Source organism: Helianthus annuus, chromosome 1 (genome assembly GCF_002127325.2).
Source record: "Helianthus annuus cultivar XRQ/B chromosome 1, HanXRQr2.0-SUNRISE, whole genome shotgun sequence".
In the NCBI taxonomy this organism is placed as follows: Eukaryota; Viridiplantae; Streptophyta; class Magnoliopsida; order Asterales; family Asteraceae; genus Helianthus; species Helianthus annuus.
In genome coordinates this window covers 11221045-11243740 of record NC_035433.2, presented here as the reverse complement: position 1 = coordinate 11243740, position 22696 = coordinate 11221045, and the positions used below count along the sequence as shown (strand labels likewise).

The following is a 22696-nucleotide window of genomic DNA, read 5'->3' as shown; positions in this document are numbered from 1 at the left end:
ATATATATTCTGGATGTTTAGGTAAATAAGGGTCTGCTAAATGACCCAAAGTTTTTTAAATAAGGGCATGTTTAAATGTTTTTAAAAAAATGGCCCAATTAACAAGCCCAAGTGACTAGTCTAAACAAAAATAAGGGTCTGCTATATCAGGGAATGGAAACAAAATGTCGTACTGTCACAGACAATATAGTATATCGCACAGGGAATTGGGACGCGGGAAACTGGAAACAAAACGTCGATCATCATTCGATCAGATCAGGGAATTTCGCAATTTCCCAGTGATTTAGACTTTTAGTGATCCAGTTGCAGTGAGTAGATTTGTGAATAGGGTCCAAATTTGTTTTATCTATTTCATAACAATTATCGTAGTATTATGGGTTTTTAGTAATTATATATTTGATTGAATGATTGATGAGTTTATATTATTTGAAGATTTGCGAATAGGTTCCAAATTTTTTTATCTCGAATAGGGCCAATTTTTTTTTTTATGATTTTCGGAGACGGCCCTGCAAGTTCCAATACCATACCAGTATCATGAAGAGAGCGGAAACGATACCGACCTAATGCTCGTTGTAGTGCGTGGAGAATATCCCGCTATTTTTGTACAAATATATGTGTACATGTATGTATGAAAGATTATGTCCAAACACATTTGTAATAGCAAATATTGTTTCTTCATCATATTTAACCTAAATGATAATGTCTAAAATATATTACATTTATCTTTCTAAATATGTTAATTTTCTTTTAACTAAATAAAAAGTTTAGTAGCTATTTGAGATGATATATTACAATTATATTATTCCAGCCATAGTCATATAGGTTACGATATTTAGGTTGAACATATTTAAGTCGTATTTGGCCAAATACGTAACTAGAGTGTTAACTCATTCATGTAACCCTTAGTATCACTACTTTGGAGCAATGATAACCTTTAAGGGAGTATTAATATTGCAAATATTCTTTCATTTACATCAGATTTTCTTAACATTTTTTACTTGCGAGTATCATCTATATCTATATATATTAATAAATGAGATGCTTTGGGCTATTTGTCTTTGAATGGTAGAGCCATTTTGCTTATGTGGCATGTTATAGTGAACTAGAGGGTGATTTTGGGAGGGAATCCATCTTAATTCTCAATACACAAAGGAAAATTCTCAAAAGTTGGACGCGGGATCCAGATACATTCGGGTCACCCATGTTTTCAAATGGATCATTATATATTCCTTTTAACGCTTTGTTCTCTCTCATAACTTCCTTTTTCACAAACCCTAAATACGAATCATCCGCTGCTTTATTCTTCTTTGCAGATTCAGGTAAACCACAAAGATGGAATCGAATCCTATGTATTCTTTTGTCTCTGTTATTGATATGGTTCAGTTTTCTGCCCATCTTTATTTGATGAGAAACCCTAATTCTTCTTCATCTCCTCTCAACATACGTCAGGATTGACAAATCTTTGTTCAATTCTCCATTATATTCTTTTAAGAAGCACCAAAATGGGCATAAATTGTGATATCCACAACCATATGTTATCCAATTGATACAGGTATGTTGAAACCCTTTGATCCATTCCTTTTTCTCCCTCTAAACCTTATCTGCGCATACGCAAGCAACAATGGTGTCTCAAGTTAGCTTTTTTACAATCGATTATGTAGATTTGATATCGCAATTTCATCTGAAAGTAATGTTTTGAACATTTTCAACTCCTTCTGCTACCATCTCTAAGGATCAAAACCCTATTTTCAACTCCTTGAATCAAAAATTTCAAGTATAATCATCATTTTCTTTCATTCATAATGTTCTGCAAAGGTAAGCATTAGGTTCGTTTTTTTATTTCTTGAATTAGGGCTTCATTTTCATATGATTAGATTCTTCTGTTCGTTTATGTTACATATATATGTGTCTTAATTGCCCGGCTACGAGCAAATGTAAGGGTTTTGAAGAACATGAAATTAGGGTTTAGTACTCATTAGTACCGATTTGGATATGGAGTTAATTTTGAAGAACAAACCCGTGTATATAAAGCATCTAAAAAACCTAAATTTCTCTACATCCACATTCTTCTCTTTCGCCGCATCATACTTGAAACCCTAGATTCACATCTTAGCTACGTCTTCCTTTGCCTTGAAGCTTCTACCATACGCTTTCCTAAAACCCTAAACTATCATCTACTTCTTCTTCTTCTACTTGCATCTCATTCTCTCTTAATCACTTAGGCTTGAATGGCTTAACAAAGGATTCAAAAATCAAGCTTATTCACTTCCAGGTATGTCGATTTTGTAGTGTATATTTGATTTTATACTTTTTATTGGTTTCGTGACCATAACTTTCTCTAAAATTTTGACAGTTTCATCGACAATGAGGAAGATGGTGATGGCGGTGGCGGTGGCCTAAATAGGAACAATGGCAACGGCATGGGTTAATTTAGGGTTTCTCTTCTCTATCAATTATTCCTTTGTAACGTTGGCGGTGGCCTGAAGAGAAATGATGTCGGCGACAATAGTTGACTTAGGGTTTCTTCAGTTCGGGTGATGTGATCGTTCATTTAGGGATTTGGAAACTGTAAGTTTTCTTCTCCCATTTTACATTGATTTCTTCTTCTTCTTATGAACTTCCACTGGTGCAGATCAATCAGGGCTTTTTCGTTCTGTTTACGTTTTCAGTATCTAGCGATTGGTGATGTTGATTAACTCCGACAGCAAGAATGATGCCTGGTAATCTAAAGTTCTTCTTTCTCTTTTCATCTTATTTTTAAGCGGCTTTTGACGCCATGAATAATGTTGCTTAACTGGATGATGCATACGTAATTTGATTTTGATTATTGGATTGAATTATTTCACTAGGGTTTTAGATGTTTTGCTCATTCGATTGAAGAAGAATGTGTATTTGTAGTTTTTATTATTTCCCTTTTTTTGTCTAGGGTTATTTGTTTTCGATGATGCAATCAATTTTGGATTTATAAGTTGTTCACACCATTGCAAGGTAATTCTCAATTCCTCGATTGAATGTATATTTGTTCTACTATACATCTTATTATGGAGTTATTATCTATGTTGCAATTTGCATAGGAAACACAGACTTTAAAATGTATATTGTTATCACTAAAGTGGTAACAGCCGATAAATCATTTGTTTGTCACAATTTGATTATGTGTTGACCATGGACTATTTGGTCAGATATATTATGCCATTGACTTAGCTATAGACTGCAAGGATACTCAACATGATCTTTGGAGTAGAATTATCAGAGATGAATATATGGCATATGCTGTCCAGGAATGCTATTATAGTATTGAGAAAATTCTACTGTCTTTAATTGACGGTGAAGGAAAACTCTGGTTCGTTTTTGTACAGTTTTATTTTTTCCATCTGTGTTTGGAAATATATTATTCCTTATTCTTTTTCAGGCCATTTTGATTTAACCAATTTACTTCCTTACAGGGTTGAGAGGATTTTTCGTGAGATCAACAATAGTATAGAGGAGAATTCACTTGTCATGACTTTAAATCTTAAGAAGCTTCATTTTGGTGCTGTCAAGATTTACTGCATTGACTGGTCTTCTGGTAATTTTTGCTAATTTAATATTTAAACGGAACAATCCTACATGTACAGTTCCTGCATGGATCTTATATCAACTAAATCCCATTTTTCATTATCTTTATAGCTGGTAAGGTGTATATCACATGACGTTGTTTACTTCAAATTGTTGTATCAGATCATGGATGAAACTCCTCAGCTTGCAAAAGGAGCTGCGAAAGCTGTGTATGAGTTATATGATGTAGTAACTCACAATCTCCTGACATCTGAGCTAGGGTATGCTGTCAAATGCATGTTTTTATTACGTATTTCTTGCTAAAAGTACACGGATAGTCCCTATGGTTCACTACTAGAAAACTGTATCCTTTGTGACAGCCAAATTTGTAGCAAATTTGTAGGAAATTGGTCTTATCCACAGATTTGCTACAAAAAATTTCGTGCAAAATAAAATTGTCGAAAATCACGTTAGCTACAAAACTATGACAAAATTTCCCACAAATTTTTGACAAAAATCTATCGTCACAAATGTTGCCACAAAATACCTACAAACCGTTTTTTTATGTTTTTCCTACAATTCTTCCACAATTATGCCTATTTTTGTATTTTATTTTATGATATTTTACTTTAAAATTAATAACATTAATAAGAAATATTTTCCATAATTACAAATAATTATTTTTATTTTGTGACAAAATTCTGACAAAATTATAAAACTTTCTCTTAACAGTTTGCTACAAATTTCCTACAAATAAAAAAAATATATTTTTATTATAATAATAATAATATTTTTTATTAATAACGATAATATTAATGTCATTATATGTTTTTTAATTTCTGACAAAATACCGACAAATAAATTCTAATTTTTCCTACAAATTTTCGACAAATAATTTCTTATTTTTCTTACAAATTTCTAACAAATAGATTTTAAATTTTCCTACAAATTTCAAACAAATAAGTTCTAATTTTTCTTACAAATTTCCCACAAATATTTTTCTTTAAATTTTCCAACAACTTTTTGACAATACATTAATTTTCGGTTTCCTACGAATTTCCGACAAATAACAAAAAAAAATCTAAAAGAAATAAATAAAAATCAGTTTTTTCAGCTAAAAATGCAGAAAATATCTAATACAATCTTGTTTACGAATTAACCAAAGATACAATAACATAAACTCAAGTTATCACATATTACAAAACCAACAATTTTTAACATATTGATCTAAATAGTACACAAAAAAAACTACCTTTAACTACACGGACAATCTAATTTTCTCATAACACCTTTCAATTGTTTTTGCATTCGTTGCTCCCCTTAATCTCTTTCAGCCCGCCCACGTAGCTTTCTTTCTTCACATTCTTTCTTCACATTTGGTTTTCCAAATCTTGTCAAGCCTCCCATTCTTTATCCAGATGTGTTTGAAAACCAACTAAAAATGATAACAAACACAATAAAGAACAAAATGCTAGAAGTTTTTATATAAAAAAAAGACAAAAAGTTAATATTTTTGGTACATGGTGCATTTTTACATCAAATAAGAAAACAAAAGTTTCGTTCCAACTGCTAATGCATCTACATGTGATACCTAGCTAATGCTATGAAGATGCATGCAAGATTGTGCCATTTCAACTCAAATATGATAAAATATACCTGAAACTTTTATATGGGTCATTTTAGATCATTTATAAGATAGTATGGGTGGGTTTGCATAAAGTAATTTAAGTCAAAAGGAAACTTACACAATGTAGACATGTCCTCCCCAACCACTTAAGCAATCACGGTCAACTAACGATATAAGTGCTTAGGAGATGGTTTCAAACAGCTCCTCATGATCCTACATACACAATAACAAGTAGAGATTACATACTTATATAACACATTCAGTTTTAATCACCTAAATGGATAACTCAAAAGCATTTTAAACAACATATACGACTTATACGTATCTATCAATTGTGTATTATATAGAAAGAAGTCTGGATATCAAATAGAGTGTGCATCAGATTCGCAACATATAGATTATATTCATGACTGTCACTACAGTTCGGATTGTTGGTAATCAAAACTGAATATGAACCATTTCTTCTTTAACATCTATCAATCAAATATAATATAAGCAACCTAAATGAAAAGACGAAAGCAAATTCACTCCAACATATATAAATAAGATCTAAAATCGCTGGATAAAAACTTATTACAAAAGTCTGCATTTTAAACAGCATATCCAAATCTAAATGAAGTACTACAAATTCTTGATGCTAATATATTTGACCTTCAAAGTCAAACCATGATCCGTTTGAAAGAAATATAAAACATTAAAATAAGTGTGAAATTGTATACAAGTCCATTTGACCTTAAAAGTCTAGTTACTAGCTCTTAACTTTTTTTTGGTCATACCGAAGTAAATACAAGTCCCAAATTGATTATGTTTTAATAGGGGGCATTTTTGACCCCCTGAGGCGCGCATCAACCGTTTTTAAAACCATGACCCGAACTAATACATTTGACCCATGACCCGACCATGTTTTGACCCATGACCCGACCCGACCCGAATTCCAGGTGTCTGTTTTAACATAGTTCAATTGTTTTAACACAGTTAAAAAGTTAGAATTTATAAAAGTAAATTATTAGTATCCTAAAAAAGGGTTGTTTTGGTTTGGGTTAAAACGGGTTCGGGTCGGAATGGGTTCGGGTCAGAACATGTTCGGGTTGGAGCGGGTTTCGGGTCGGGTCAGGTTGATTTAGGAAAAGGCTTTTGTTGTTAAAAGGACTTACGACTTACACGACGTGTGTGTCGTTGTTAAAAGTATTAGGTGAGGTCGGCCCAATTATCTAAAATATATCTCATTCCTATTTATTCGCATATAACCCAATTACATATATGGTACCAAAGACATAGTTGTATTCTTAATTTTTTATAATAATCGATCTATCGGTTGTCATCAATCTGTGCAAGTTTAACTAGTGACATGCTTAGACACAACATCTAAAAGAATAATCATCACACATTCTAGAGCATACTTACTAGAAAACCAAAACTATAATATTTTCGAACTCTTTTAATTCATCATATATGTTACTTTAAAGTCTACAATTAGCTTAATCTTGTGCACAAAAGAAGTAATCAGTTTTAAGGCTAACTGGGCCCTTTTATAGTTGCATACATTAATTAACATTATTATACAATAGCTTAATCAAATTCATCACATTAATTAACATTATTATACAATAGATCCAAAGTCCCACAATACACAGAATACGAAACCCTTAACTGAGCCAAAATTCAAAGCAACAACAACATTTTTTTTCTCATATATAAGACAAACAAATCATTAAATCAATTCAAATAAGACATAAATCACATATGCATATAAACTTACGGTGAGATCAGGCAAGTAATCAGCGAAAGAGAGAGGGCTTTGGGGGAAAATTCAGTGGTGATGGAGAGAGAGATATACCATGGTGGAGAGAGCCGGTGATGGTGGTTCATCGTTGGGGTGGGTAATCTTGGTAGGTGGCGGTCGGCGTTGGTGGGCAGCCGCGCGCACAGAGGGAAAGACCCAAAAAAAAGTGATGGTATGGAGAGAAAGTTAGGGATTTGGGGGAGAAACTAAACCTAATGAAAATTGTGGAGGGAAGTACAAAATATTTGAAAATTTGATGGGGGAACTAATGAAATTCAGGAGGGAAGGAAGTTCAATTAACTTTTGAGATTTTTGGAAGTTAAAAGTCTCTTTTCAATCACCTACAATTTTGTCACAAAATATTTAATAATAATTAGTGGGTTACATCCGCTCTTCGCAGTGGGACGACATGATTTTTAACTTTTAAATAGCAAGCATCCGGTCAATATTGGTTCGGTTTATTACGGTATGACCAATAGGGTATCTAGACATTTTTACATCGATTGTAACTAATATCAATACGGATATCGTCGTTCGGTCGATATCGGTTCGTTTCGTTATCTATACAATTAGTTTACCAATATATATGAAGTATGTGATTTTTTTGTTATGTGTATAGGTTTCTTATTTTGTTTTTTCAAAAAAAAAAAAAACACATTCTTATCTTAGTTCCTCTAAAAAATTAAAATAAAATATATTCCACATCAACGTCAACTCAGCAAGGAGCTCCATTGTTAACTGTCTTGCATTGAGATAAAGCTCGTGTCATCACTGCACAACTATTAATATTTTTTAAGTTAGATTTATATTAAAGTTAAACAAGTAGAATAAATATATGAATTTTAAACTCAAACACGACACATTGCACTAAAAATATATTATTGCTACTCGTTATTACGTAACCATTTTCATTTTATTTTTATTATTATTTTTTTAGGAAAGTCGGGTTATACGCGAACCCCTTGGAAGAGTTATAGTGTTGTTTGTTAATATCTTATTATATGGTATCATATAATATCGCATCGTGTTGTATCTTAGTTATAGTATGATATAGCCTAGTATAATAAAGTCTAATATAGTATGGTATGGAATGGTATCGTATCGTATCCTATAGTATAGTATCGTAGCTTGGTATCGTATTGTATAGTATCGTATAGTATAGTATAGTATTGTATAGTAATATAGTGTCGTGTGCAGTGCAGTACAGTGTAGTATCGTACCGTACCGTATCGTATCGTATCTTACCGTATCGTACCGTACCGTATCGTATCTTACCGTACCGTATCGTATCTTACCGTATCGTATAGTATAGTATAATATAGTAGGGTATCGTATCGTATAGTACAATGTAATAGGGTGTCGTATAGTGTCGTATTGTATCGTGTAGTGTAGTGTAGTGTAGTGTAGTGTAGTGTAGTGTAGTGTAGTGTAGTGTAGTGTAGTGTAGTGTAGTGTAGTGTAGTGTAGTGTAGTGTAGTGTAGTGTAGTGTAGTGTAGTGTAGTGTAGTGTAGTGTAGTGTAGTGTAGTGTAGTGTAGTGTAGTGTAGTGTAGTGTAGTGTAGTGTAGTGTAGGGTAGGGTAGGGTAGTGTAGTGTAGTGTAGGGTAGGGTAGGGTAGGGTAGGGTAGTGTAGTGTAGTGTAGTGTAGTGTAGTGTAGTGTAGTGTAGTGTAGTGTAGTGTAGTGTAGTGTAGTGTAGTGTAGTGTAGTGTAGTGTAGTGTAGTGTAGTGTAGTGTAGTGTAGTGTAGTGTAGTGTAGTGTAGTGTAGTGTAGTGTAGTGTAGTGTAGTGTAGTGTAGTGTAGTGTAGTGTAGTGTAGTGTAGTATAGTATAGTATAGTATAGTACTGTGTATTGTATTGTAGTGGTATGGTATGGTATGGTATCATATCGTATTGTATTGTATAGTATCACATAATATAGTATCGTATAGTATAGTATCGTATAGTATTGTGTGGTGTAGTATAGTGTCGTGTTGTATGGTATATGATCGTATGGCATCGTACAGTATGGTATATAGTAATACAGTGTCATGTTGTATGGTATAGGATCGTATGGCATCGTACAGTATGGTATATAGTAATACAGTGTCGTGTTGTGTGGCATAGGATCATATGGCATCGTACTGTATGGTATATAGTAATACAGTGTCGTGTTGTGTGGCATAGGATCGTATGGCATCATACAGTATAGTATGGTATATATAGTATATCATGGCATGGTATCATATAGTATAGTATAGTATCGTATGGTATGGTATGGTATGGTATGGTATGGTATGGTATGGTATGGTATGGTATGGTATGGTATGGTATGGTATGGTATGGTATGGTATGGTATGGTATGGTATGGTATGGTATGGTATGGTATGGTATGGTATGGTATGGTATAGGATGGTATAGTATAGTATCGTATAGTATAGTATAGTGTAGGATGGTATAGTATAGTGTAGGATGGTATAGTATAGTATCGTATCGTACAGTGTAGGATCGTATCGTATCGTATCATATAGTATAGTGTACTATGGTATGGAATGGTATGGTATTGTATGGTATGGTATCGCGCCCGTAATTCTTCCTCAACAGGGGTCAATTGCTACAAATTATTGATAAATTTAACATTTTATTTTTTAAAATTATATGATTTTTTATAATTGACAATTAACAAATATAATATTGTTTTTAAGGAAATCTGTAGCAACCGGTGATAATTTGCTACACATACATTTCTGACAAATTTAAGATTTATTTTTTTAAAAATACATGTTTTTCTAAATTTGATAAATAGCAAATTAAATAACTTTCTGTTTGTAGGAAATTTGTAGGAACTGTTGTCAATTTCCTATAAATTATCGACAAATGTAAAATTTTATTTTCAAAATTATATGTTTTTTTATAATTGATAACCAACAAATAAAAGTATATTTTGTTTGTAGGAAATGTGTAGCAACTGGTGTTAGTTTGCTACAAATTTCTGACAAATTTAACATTTTATTTTTTAAAAATATAAGTTTTTCTAAATTTGATAAATAGCAAATAAAATAACTTTCTGTCTGTAGGAATTTTGTAGAAACTATTGTCAATTTCCTACAAATTATCGACAAATGTAAAATTTTACTTTCAAAATTATATATTTTTTAAAAATTTGATAAATAAAAAATAAATGTATATTTTTTTGTAGGAAATCTGTAGCAACTGGTGTGTTAGTTTGCTACAAATTCCTGACAAAATTAACATTGACAAATAAAATAACTATTTTGTAGGAAATCTGTAGTAACTAGTGCTAATTTGCTACAAATTTCTGACAAATTTAACATTTTTATTTTTAAAAATTATTTATATTTCTAAAATTGTTAAGTAACAAATAAATATTTTTTTTGTCGAAAATCTGTAGCAAGTGGTGTCAGTTTGCTACAAATTTTAGACAAATTTAACGTATTATTTTAAAATTATCTATTTTTCTAAAATTGAATAATAAAAAATAAATTAACTTATTTTTTGTAGGAAATCTGTAGTAACTAGTGCTAATTGGCTACAAATTTCCGACAAATGTAACATTTTATTTTTAAAAATTATTTATTTTTCTAAAATTGATAAGTAACAAATAAATTAACTTTTTTTGTCGAAAATCTGTAGCAAGTGGTGTCAGTTTGCTACAAATTTTAGACAAATGTAACGTATTATTTTAAAATTATCTATTTTTCTAAAACTGAACAATAAAAAATAAATTAACTTATTTTTTGTGGGAAATCCGTAGCAACTAGTGTAAATTTGCTACCAATTTCCGACAAATTTAATATTTTATTTTAAAAATTATTTGTATTTCTAAAATTGATAAATAACAAATAAATTAACTTTTTTTTGTCGAAAATCCGTAGGAAGTGGTGTCAATTTGCTACAACTTTCAGACAAAATTAGAAATTTTATTTTTTAAATTATTTATTTTGTTGTGGGTACAAATAATACAAGATTTTAATGTTTTTTGTCGAAATTTTGTCGAAAAGCCAATTAATGTTGTGACGAAAATGCTACAATTGGTAGTTGTGTGACAATTTTGTCGGAAAATTGAAGAAAAGTTTTGGATTTTTTTTGGTTTTCTTTTTTGCGAGAAAACTGTAGAAAAATTGTAACAAAATTTGAGTTGTGGGAAATTTGTGGGAAACTTTTGTAGAAAAATATGTAGTTTTCTAGTAGTGGTTTGCCCTTTGTAATGCATTTAGTCCCTAACTTAGACATGCTAAAACCTTTAGATTTGTAAGCTGGGGACTAAATGAGTACAAAGTGCGAACCACAGTGACCGTTCGTGTACTTTTGAAAAGCGAGGGACCAAATTCAAAATTTAGTTAACCACAGGGACCATCTTTGTATTTTTGTCTCTTAAAAATTTCAGTTAACGAAGTGAGATTCTAATATTTCAATTTATTGGTTTATATTGCAGAGTGCGAATGCATTATGGACATCCTCATGTCTTTGACTGAATATTTCATATTTCTCGAGGTGGAATAAGTAAGGCATCACATGTTATTAATATCAGCGAAGATATATATGCAGGGTTTTTTTAATTAAGTTGTTATTTGTGGGACAGATTAAAGGGAAAATGAGAGTGCTTCATGATGTAGAGAGAGACGAGAAACAGAAGCCAGGAACGTCGACTCTTGGAATCATGTTTTGGTGCTTCAGATCCTACAAAAAAATGTTCAAATAATCGCAGGTTTTGATTCAGAATTCAGAAACATGGTTTTGGCCAGGCTGTAGGCAATATCCTCTTCCCTTCGCAAAACCCTAAATTGCCCTTTTCTAGAATCCAGGTTCATTCTAAACATTGTCTTACTGATTCTCTATTGTAACCTTTAATTTTATTGTTTTGTGTCTAATTTATATGTTAATAATTTCAATCGCTCAAATGATGATGAGCTCTGCCGCGGGAGTCGGTGCTGAAGGCCTGGTTGATGAAATAGGCCGATATCGGAACTGTGATCAGGCTGCGGTTTCGAGTTATTGGGGAGATCTAACCGAGTGGACATGGAACTGTTGTATGGTAATTAATTTTTTATGATGCTTATTTTGATATTTGTTTCAGCATTGTTGATTGTTCGATCGCGTATACTTGCATGTTTGATGGAAATTGAATGTGGCTTTTTTCCTTGCTATGTGTTTTAACGATTGGGTATCCTTTTGCCACTTATTATATATATATATATATATATATATATATATATATATATATATATATATATATATATATATATATATACTACTTTAATAAGGATATGTGAAGGACAAGATGGTAATTGAACAAGGTGTTGAAAAAACACTTAATGCACAATGTACAGCTGTTAAGGCACAAGAAAACACAAAACCATTTACCCTTTACAAGGTTATACATCTGCCGTCCAATTGTTTAACTTTCTCACACGGATCAAGATCGGGACCGTCCATTTGACTTCACACGGATCACCATATGCTTTCTCTCTCAATGCTCACACATCTCACAAAACAACATCAGATCTTCTCTCTCTCTTCTCTCTCTTCTCGGCGATCTAGGGTTTCGTGAGATCTATCACCAGATCCGTTTGAATCTATCACCAGATCCGTTTGATGAGCAGATCAAGGGTTTCATGAGATGTTCTGGCAAGGGATCCACAGATTTGAACAAGGGATCCGTTTTATCTGGCAAGGGATCCACAGATTTGAACAAGGGATCCGTTTGATGTTCTGATAAGTTGCTTTATCTTTAATCTTGATGTAGATTTGTTAGTAGATATCTTACCATGTTCTTTTGTGATTCTTACTTTTCAGGTGAAGCGGTTGACGGATGTTCGAAGGACGAAATCTGAGGTTTACGAAGGATTTTCTCATGTGTTTTGTGATGAATCGACTCAGGTTAGGTTCTAAATGTTGATTTATCTTTAATCTTGATGTAGATTTGTTAGTAGATATCTTACCATGTTCTTTTGTGATTCTTACTTTTCAGGTGAAGCGGTTGACGGATGTTCGAAGGACGAAATCTGAGGTTTACGAAGGAGTTTCGCATGTGTTTTGTGATGAATCGACTCAGGTTAGGTTCTAAATGTTGATTTATCTTTAATCTTGATGTAGATTTGTTAGTAGATGCGGTTATTTCAAATTAGGTTGATAGTTTTGTGATATTTGAATTTGTATTTTTGGTGATGATAGTTAGATTAATTTCAGATATGACATAGTGAAAGGATAAATTGTTTTTGTAGTTTTGATTTTACTTTGTTCTGTTATATTTTGATCTTTTCCTTCATTTTTGGGACTGATAAGTGTCATGGTTGTGTGATAATTATGATATTTAGGTCATTTAGATATGGAATAGTGAAAAGATAGATTGTTATGTATTTTTGATTTTAGTTTGTTCTGTGGGATGCTCGATGAGCAGATCTAGGGTTTCATGAGATGTATCACAAGCTTTATCTGGCAAGGGATCCACAGATTTGAACAAGGGATCCGTTTGATGTTCTGATAAGTTGCAATGAGTGTTATATATCTTACCATGTTCTTTTGTGATTCTTATCTTTAATCTTGATGTAGATTTGTTAGTAGATGCGGTTATTTCAAATTAGGTTGAAAGTTTTGTGATATTTGAATTTGGATTTTTGGTGATGATAGTTAGATTAATTTCAGATATGACATAGTGAAAGGATAAATTGTTTTTGTAGTTTTGATTTTACTTTGTTCTGTTATATTTTGATCTTTTCCTTCATTTTTGGGACTGATAAGTGTCATGGTTGTGTGATAATTATGATATTTAGGTCATTTAGATATGGAATTGTGAAAAGATAGATTGTTATGTATTTTTGATTTTAGTTTGTTCTGTGGGATGCTCGATGAGCAGATCTAGGGTTTCATGAGATGTATCACAAGCTTTATCTGGCAAGGGATCCACAGATTTGAACAAGGGATCCGTTTGATGTTCTGATAAGTTGCAATGAGTGTTATATATCTTACCATGTTCTTTTGTGATTCTTATCTTTAATCTTGATGTAGATTTGTTAGTAGATGCGGTTATTTCAAATTAGGTTGAAAGTTTTGTGATATTTGAATTTGTATTTTTGGTGATGATAGTTAGATTAATTTCAGATATGACATAGTGAAAGGATAAATTGTTTTTGTAGTTTTGATTTTACTTTGTTCTGTTATATTTTGATCTTTTCCTTCATTTTTGGGACTGATATGTGTCATGGTTGTGTGATAATTATGATATTTAGGTCATTTAGATATGGAATTGTGAAAAGATAGATTGTTATGTATTTTTGATTTTAGTTTGTTCTGTGGGATGCTCGATGAGCAGATCTAGGGTTTCATGAGATGTATCACAAGCTTTATCTGGCAAGGGATCCACAGATTTGAACAAGGGATCCGTTTGATGTTCTGATAAGTTGCAATGAGTGTTATATATCTTACCATGTTCTTTTGCGATTCTTACTTTTCAGGTGAAGCGGTTGACGGATGTTCGAAGGACGAAATCTGAGGTTTACGAAGGATTTTCGCATGTGTTTTGTGATGAATCGACTCAGGTATGTCACTCGCAACTCGCAAGGAAACCTTTTTTTAGGATCTGAATTTAATTAGTTATACCTTTGGTTAACGACTGTCACGATCACTATTATTACAGAACAAGCTCACTCCGATCTTCTGGCTGCCGGAGAAAGTGTATCTGCTTGGAGAGTCTCGGAATTGGCTTTGGCGACGCTGAACGCTGCTTCATTCGAATCGATGGGGGCTTCATATGCAGAATGTTCCCTCACTTAGTGGTCTCATGCTCACTCAAGCAGAGGTAAAGTAAAGTTTATCATCATTCATCAATTTTCTTTTCTTTTTTGTTTATAATAAAGCTTTTTATATTTGCAACTTGACAAAATGTGATTTATATTAAATTTATTTTAAGTTAATAGTGTACTGGTTATAACTAATATCAAATCTTTACTAATACTTGATTTCTTTTTATGATGGTTGACTTTGCGAGAACTAACGGAGCATTAGTGTCAAGAATGGGCTGAGATTCGAATTCAGTCGGTTTTTCGCTCTTTTTTGGTAATTTCTAAGCCTTGAATATTAATTTTTAACATGCTATGCTACTGAGAGAATATAAACTTGACTATATTCTCTGTTTTTTGATGTGTTTTGTTATTTTTATGCTTTTTGTTTTTTAACTGATCTTAACCCATTTGACTTATGCTACAGACAAAAAGGGATCAAGATCGGGACCGTCCATTTGACTTCACACGGATCACCATATGCTTTCTCTCTCAATGCTCACACATCTGACAAAAAGGGATGCCAAAAGCAGGGAAGTACAATCTACAGGAAAAAACAACACTTTACTTTTGTGTGAAAGACAGCTTGCTTGCTGCAGTCTCTATAATATATCAACACTCTTCCATACACTGTTTGAAAGACAGCACTGCTTCCTTCAGTCTCTATAAATAATCCAGAGATATCTACACTCTACTCACACTTTACAAACTCTCAACTACACTCAACTGAAATTGTAAGTTTATCTCAGTTGAATAATCCTACTTTCAAAACATCAACTTAACAACTTCTATTTACTTCGATTTCAGAATATATCAACTCTTTGCATTCGGATCTTGCGTTGTTTCTCGGCTCTCACATCAAGGTTTTAAAATTTTTGTCGGCTTTTCACATCTCCCTCTTGCATTGTTGTAAGTTCTTTCAAATATGACATAGTGAAAGGATAAATTGTTTTTGTAGTTTTGATTTTACTTTGTTCTGTTATATTTTGATCTTTTCCTTCATTTTTGGGACTGATATGTGTCATGGTTTTGTGATAATTATGATATTTAGGTCATTTTTGGGGATGATAAGTGTTGTAGTTCAATGAAAATTATGATAGTTAGGTCAATTTTAGATATGGAATAGTGAAAAGATAGATTGTTATGTACTTTTTATTTTAGTTTGTTCTGTGGGATGTTTTGATATATTTTTTCATTTTTCGGGATAGTGAAAGGATAAATTGTTTTTGTAGTTTTGATTTTACTTTGTTCTGTTATATTTTGATCTTTTCCTTCATTTTTGGGACTGATATGTGTCATGGTTTTGTGATAATTATGATATTTAGGTCATTTTTGGGGATGATAAGTGTTGTAGTTCAATGAAAATTATGATAGTTAGGTCAATTTTAGATATGGAATAGTGAAAAGATAAATTGTTATGTACTTTTTATTTTACTTTGTTCTGTGGGATGTTTTGATATATTTTTTCATTTTTCGGGATAGTGAAAGGATAAATTGTTTTTGTAGTTTTGATTTTACTTTGTTCTGTTATATTTTGATCTTTTCCTTCATTTTTGGGACTGATATGTGTCATGGTTTTGTGATAATTATGATATTTAGGTCATTTTTGGGGATGATAAGTGTTGTAGTTCAATGAAAATTATGATAGTTAGGTCAATTTTAGATATGGAATAGTGAAAAGATAAATTGTTATGTACTTTTTATTTTACTTTGTTCTGTGGGATGTTTTGATATATTTTTTCATTTTTCGGGATAGTGAAAGGATAAATTGTTTTTGTAGTTTTGATTTTACTTTGTTCTGTTATATTTTGATCTTTTCCTTCATTTTTGGGACTGATATGTGTCATGGTTTTGTGATAATTATGATATTTAGGTTCATTTACTTTGTTCTGTTATATTTTGATCTTTTCCTTCATCATTACAGGAATTTTTTTTAAAACAGTACTGTATTCAAAACAAAATAAAACGCCGTATTCACAAAACAATACTGTATTCACAAAGCTGTATTCAAAACAATACTGTATTCAAAACAATACTGTATTCAAAACAATACTGTATTCAAAACAATACTGTATTCAAAACAATACTGTACTCAAAACAATACTGTATTTAAAACAATACTGTATTCACAAAGCTGATTGTTATAGTAATTATGTGTATGTGTAAATTATAGTAAATTGTTTTTGTAGTTTTGATTTTACTTTGTTCTGTTATATTTTGATCTTTTCCTTCATTTTTGGGACTGATATGTGTCATGGTTTTGTGATAATTATGATATTTTCATTCATTTACTTTGTTCTGTTATATTTTGATCTTTTCCTTCATCATTACAGGAATTTTTTTTAAAACAATACTGTATTCAAAACAAAATAAAACGCCGTATTCACAAAACAATACTGTATTCACAAAGCTGTATTCAAAACAATACTGTATTCAAAACAATACTGTATTCAAAACAATACTGTGTTCAAAACAATACTGTATTCAAAACAATACTGTATTTAAAACAATACTGTATTCACAAAGCTGATTGTTATAGTAATTATGTGTATGTGTTCATGTATGTGGATTTCTTATTTTATATGTTTTCTTTTAACGTTTAAAACACGTGGTAAAAATAAAACGCCGTTTTGATTATATACATGAGATGAAACTTGCATAGAATATTTCAATAAAGAGAAAAAAATAGGGATATTTCGTAATACAAATTAACCATGACCAGTGGTACAACATAATCTTCCGTTAACAACATTAGTTTCTAACCATGTAAGTCTAAAAAGTAAGTAGTCAAATAAATTGGATACTCTAAATTCAAGTATTATCTATTTCTGTTTTTGTATTTTTCAGTTTACAAATCACTCCAAACACATATCAATTGAGAGGTATGGGCGGTGGTTATCCAATTCCCGTTGAATCACTAGGATCAACAAACCATTTAAACCTTCCTGATTCAAACCCTCTAACTTCAAACCCACCTCCGGTGTCAACCCCACCTCCGGTTTTAACCCCACCTTCGGTTTCAACCCCACCTCCATTGGCAAACCCTGAATATGATGATCCATTTGGTTGGACGGATGAAGAGTTGAATTGGGCGTATGAATATACCTTCGCTCAACTACAATTTGGTGGACTACAAATTGAGGGGTGCCATCGTCCGGTGCCAAACACTCCTATACTTCCTATGCATCCTCCACCTTCAAACCCCCCTTATGTGGAAAACTACAGTCAAACACAAGAACTACCGACCTGGGCTGAAGGGTACGAAACTGACCCTAGGGCGGTTTACGAACCACCATTGGATGAAAAAATGGTTTGGGAACCTTAGAACAACTTTTATGATGACTGTAGTTTTTTTTTTCTCGAATTAGTTTGAATCTTAATTATGTAACTTTTAATTATGTATTAGTTTAAATTTAAATTTGTTGCTGTTTAATTTTAATCATGTTTTAGTTTAAATTTTATTTCTGGATTTTTTATTTTTTTAGTTAACTAATATTGAACACTTAATAGGATATGTCTGATCATTTTTCCGTTGAAGAATTTTCATCATTGACAAATGATAGAGCATGGTATAATATAATCTTTGTTAAGGTGGAGTTTATTTGGCATGACGTCGATGGAAAGAGATTAGTGGTTATATTTCTTGATCAACACGTAAGAACATTATTTTAATTTACTTTGTGTTATATAAGCGTTTTTCCACCACTAAATTTCTTTTCATTTTAGAGACAAAAAATTGTTGCGTTCGTCCCACAAAATTTGATACACAAATATAATGACGCGTCATTGATGGGTGGTTTTTTTTCGTTGAATCATTTCCAAATTGAGAATCTCAACTATCTTGAGTGCCCAAAGTACCAGAATTACGTGTTAGTTTGGTCCGAGAAGAAAATTGTCATCAACGAATATACAAAGCTTTCTTCGCTTATGCTTACGATTCCAAGGGGTGCTTCTTTATATCCATTGGTCCCTTCCATTATAGAATTGAAGCATGACAGGAGACCTCAAATGGATATTGTTGGTACATATTAATTCTCTATCTATAATTTTTATTAAATATATAAAACTTTATATATGGTCTATACGATTTAACTGATTTGGTTTTAGATGTGGTTGGGAGAATAATAGAAGGCAAACGTGATCGATGTTGTTTTGAACTTTCTCTTCAAGATAAGACGTACGTTATTATTTATTATTAACATATTACAAACATAATATTTACGTTATATGTAAGAAAATATTATTATTAGAAGAACTTTAACCCAAAATCGTAATATACAGTGGTCACACAATACAATTGTTTTTGTCTGCCCTGAAGCCTTCCGATGTTATACGTTCCATTCGAGCCGTGCAACAAAGGTCCATCATATATGTATCACGTCTCAAGTTGGTTCATCTACCAGATAGTATGTTATGCTTTACACATGAACATTCTAATAATTAGTTAGATCTAATGGTTCATGTAGTTTAATAAAAGTTATATTTTATTTGTTATTTCAGTTAATATTTTGAAGTCTACGGAGTTGAGTACGATTACGTACGAACCGGATATGGTCGAGGCACGGGATATGTAAATTATGGATCGTTATCCAATTTGTGTTTAAGTTAGAAACATTTGGTGTTGTTATTTGTTTAGTTGTTGAATATTAAAGTCTCTCTTGGTGTTTCGTGTTTTGCTTTTTGTTTCCCTCATATTGATGTAATTGTAGAAGTATTTATAATCTATCACCAAGGTATAATCTTCTTAGATTGGACAACTAAATAATCATTATCTGTATTAAACGAAGGTATAACCATGGCTGACCTTCCTACTCATACAATCGTGTTTGAGATATTAACGAGGCTGCCAGCAAAGGATGTAGGTCGTTCTAAGAGTGTATGTAAGCAATGGTATGCGTTATTGTCAACACAAGATTTCGTAAAGATACATTGTTCTCGCTCAGTAGTTTCATCTAACCAGAGAGTTCTACTAATTGACGACCTAACGTGTTCTGTTCGTCCAATCATCTCTAATAACAATGACTATGGTCCAAGCTCAACAGTTACATTTCCATTCCATCACCAAAATAATGATGTCTCAATACTTTCACATTTGAACGGATTGTTGTGTGTTTGCTTGAATCATACATACGAGCTGCTTCTTTGGAATCCAACAACTACTGCTTTCAAGCGTTTGTCAACCCCTGATTCTCATGGATTCTATATAAATAACCTTGATGCCATTGGTTTGCCGCACACACATTTTCTCCTAATCATGTACCCGCAACACAAGATCAATAACGCGGACCATTATGATAAGGTTGTGTGTGCTGAAATTCCTAACAAACTAACACATCCCAGATTGCATGAGATGGTTGTCAAGAACATGATTCACGGTCCTTGCGGCAATTTACGATCAAGCAGTCCTTGTATGCAGGGTGATCCTAAAATTTGTCGTTTTCACTATCCTAGACAATTTAACGAACAGACGACACAAGGAGAAGATTCGTATCCGTTGTATCGAAGGAGAGACACCGGGATAGAAGTGGACCTACGAGGACAAACACTTGATAATAGATGGGTGGTCCCATATAACCCAAGGCTTTTGATGATGTTTAACTGCCACATGAATGTTGAAGTTTGCTCAAGTATAAAATCTGTGAAATATCTTTTCAAGTATGTTTATAAAGGACATGACAAACAGGTTATTCAAGTCGATCAAAGTGAGCCAGGGGTTGTTATTAATGAGATAAAAAGATTTCAAGATGCACGCTACATATCGCCCCCAGAGGCTATGTGGCGAATTTTTTCCTTCTCTCTTTCTCAAATCTTTCCTGCTGTTCTAGCCTTACAACTTCATCTCCCAAATAATCAGATGGTTAGATTTAGAGATGATGACTTGATGCCTAATATTGTTGATAGGGAAAGGGATAAGAGAACCATGCTAACAGCATTTTTTGATCAGAATAGAAACGATGAAACAGCAAGGGTACATTTGTATAAAGATTTTCCAAAACACTATACTTTGAATGGAAGCACACGCCGTTGGAGTCGTCGTTTCGGTAAAAAACAAAGAGGTCGTATCGTTTCCGCTAATCCAGCCGAAGGAGAAAGGTACTACTTACGCCTACTTTTGTCAAATGTCAGAGGGCCTACTTCTTTCGAACATCTTTGCACAGTTAATGGTCAACGGTGTGTGACATTTCGGAAAGCAGCTCTTGAGTTAGGCTTAATAGAAGACGATGAATATCTATCACAATGTCTCGAAGAAGCCTCTACGTTTCAGTTTCCCAATGCTCTTAGAAGGTTATTTGCGACCATAATGATTTTTTGCCAACCTGGAGATATTCGAAAGTTATGGAATGACCACTTTGATTCACTATCTGAAGATCATCGGTTACACTGTCAAAGTATAGAACGAGTTCAAAATATGGTTCTTACCGAAATAAGTGTCTTGGTACAATCCATGGGTAAAAATTTCAATGAATTCGACCTTCCTAAGATAACTGACGATGTTAACTTACAAGATGCAGGTTATCGTGAGTTACAAGAAGAGTATGGGATTGTTTTGGAACCTGAACACTTGAGTGCCAAACATTCACTTAATCCGGACCAAAAAAATGTGTTTGATGAGATCATGATGCATGTTGATAATGATCTTCCAGGCGTGTTCTTTATTGATGGTCCAGGTGGAACTGGAAAAACATTTTTGTACATTGCCTTGCTTGCTGAAATTCGGTCACGTGGTCTTATTGCTCTCGCAACAGCTTCATCAGGTGCAGCGGCTAATAATATGCCAGGAGGTAGAACGGCTCACTCGAGATTCAAGATTCCTCTTAATCTTGAAAATAATTCAATGTGCAATATTAAAAAACAGAGTGGGGCCGCTAAACTGATTCGCTCTGCCAAAATAATCATATGGGATGAAGCGTCGATGGCTAAACGACAAGCGATAGAGGCAGTCGATCGTACATTCCAAGACATTATAGGTGTTAGTCTCCCATTTGGTGGAAAGATAATGGTTATGGGAGGTGACTTCAGACAGGTGTTGCCGGTTATCAAACGTGGCACTCGAGCACAGATTGTAGACTCCAGCGTACGAATGTCACCTCTTTGGTCTTTGACTAAGAAGATGCGGTTGACCATAAATATGAGAGCGCTGAAAGATCCATGGTTTTCTAAATTTCTTTTAAGAGTCGGCGATGGAACTGAAGAACCAATCGAAGGAAACTATATCCGCATACCCGATGACATGACAATTCAGTGCAACAACAGAGAAAACGCTATAAAAGAATTGATCCATGCCATCTTTCCATCAATTGAAGATAATGTATATTCTTCAGATTATATAATCTCTAGAGCAATATTGTCCACTAAAAATGATAGTGTTGACGAGATTAATAATCAAATGATTGAAATTTTTCAAGGGGAGGAAAAAGTTTATTACAGTTTTGATGAAGCTGAAGACGATCAGCGCAACTTCTATCCGGTCGAGTTCTTAAATTCGCTAAATGTTAGTGGTTTGCCGCCTCATAAGCTTCATTTAAAAATTGGATGCCCAATAATATTGTTACATAATATCGATCCATCACATGGCCTGTGTAATGGCACGCGGTTGATATGTAAGGGTTTCATGCGAAATGTTATTGATGCGGAAATTGCAGTCGGTCAACATGCCGGAAAAAGAGTTTTTTTGCCAAGAATCCCTCTAACCCTTTCTGAAGATGACATGTTCCCATTTAAGCTGAAAAGAAAACAATTTCCAATTCGACTTAGCTTTTCCATGACGATTAATAAAGCTCAAGGTCAAACAATTCCGAACGTTGGTATTTATCTACCGGATTCTGTATTTTCACATGGACATCTTTATGTCGCGTTATCAAGAGGGATTTCAAGACAAAGTACGAAGGTGTTGGTACATCTCGCTAAAGAATTCAAACAACGCGGAGTTTACACATCAAATGTTGTCTACCAGGAAGTGTTGCGTGATTAA

General features: G+C 32.9%; 1 protein-coding gene and 4 long non-coding RNA genes across 5 annotated transcripts; 4 read left to right on the top strand and 1 right to left on the bottom strand.

Moving 5' to 3' along the window:
- Nucleotides 1–1296: 1296 nt before the first annotated feature.
- On the top strand, nt 1297–12796 carry LOC110865682. The gene is made up of 10 exons (XR_002550883.2): nt 1297–2272; nt 2354–2568; nt 2633–2720; nt 2927–2988; nt 3183–3343; nt 3447–3568; nt 3721–3818; nt 11382–11449; nt 11529–11981; nt 12743–12796. It is a non-coding gene; the product is annotated as an uncharacterized LOC110865682 (long non-coding RNA).
- LOC110865692 lies at nt 4627–7195 on the bottom strand. Its single transcript, XR_002550886.2, has 3 exons — nt 6924–7195; nt 5283–5377; nt 4627–4972 (listed from the first exon to the last, which is right to left on the bottom strand). It is a non-coding gene; the product is annotated as an uncharacterized LOC110865692 (long non-coding RNA).
- Nucleotides 12797–14400: 1604 nt separating the features above from the next.
- LOC110865699 lies at nt 14401–15726 on the top strand. The gene is made up of 4 exons (XR_002550888.2): nt 14401–14484; nt 14583–15001; nt 15152–15458; nt 15532–15726. It is a non-coding gene; the product is annotated as an uncharacterized LOC110865699 (long non-coding RNA).
- Nucleotides 15727–18663: 2937 nt separating this feature from the next.
- Nucleotides 18664–19128, top strand: LOC110884882. Its single transcript, XR_004868758.1, has 3 exons — nt 18664–18745; nt 18832–18901; nt 19006–19128. It is a non-coding gene; the product is annotated as an uncharacterized LOC110884882 (long non-coding RNA).
- Nucleotides 19129–19519: 391 nt separating this feature from the next.
- LOC110884962 lies at nt 19520–22696 on the top strand. The gene has a single exon (XM_022132667.1). The coding sequence runs from the start codon at nt 19520–19522 to the stop codon at nt 22694–22696; it is 3177 nt and encodes a 1058-aa protein (XP_021988359.1).

Coding starts and splice junctions, on each gene's coding strand:
- LOC110884962 (XM_022132667.1), top strand. CDS start 19,520: ATGGCTGACCTTCCTACTCATACAATCGTGTTTGAGATATTAACGAGG.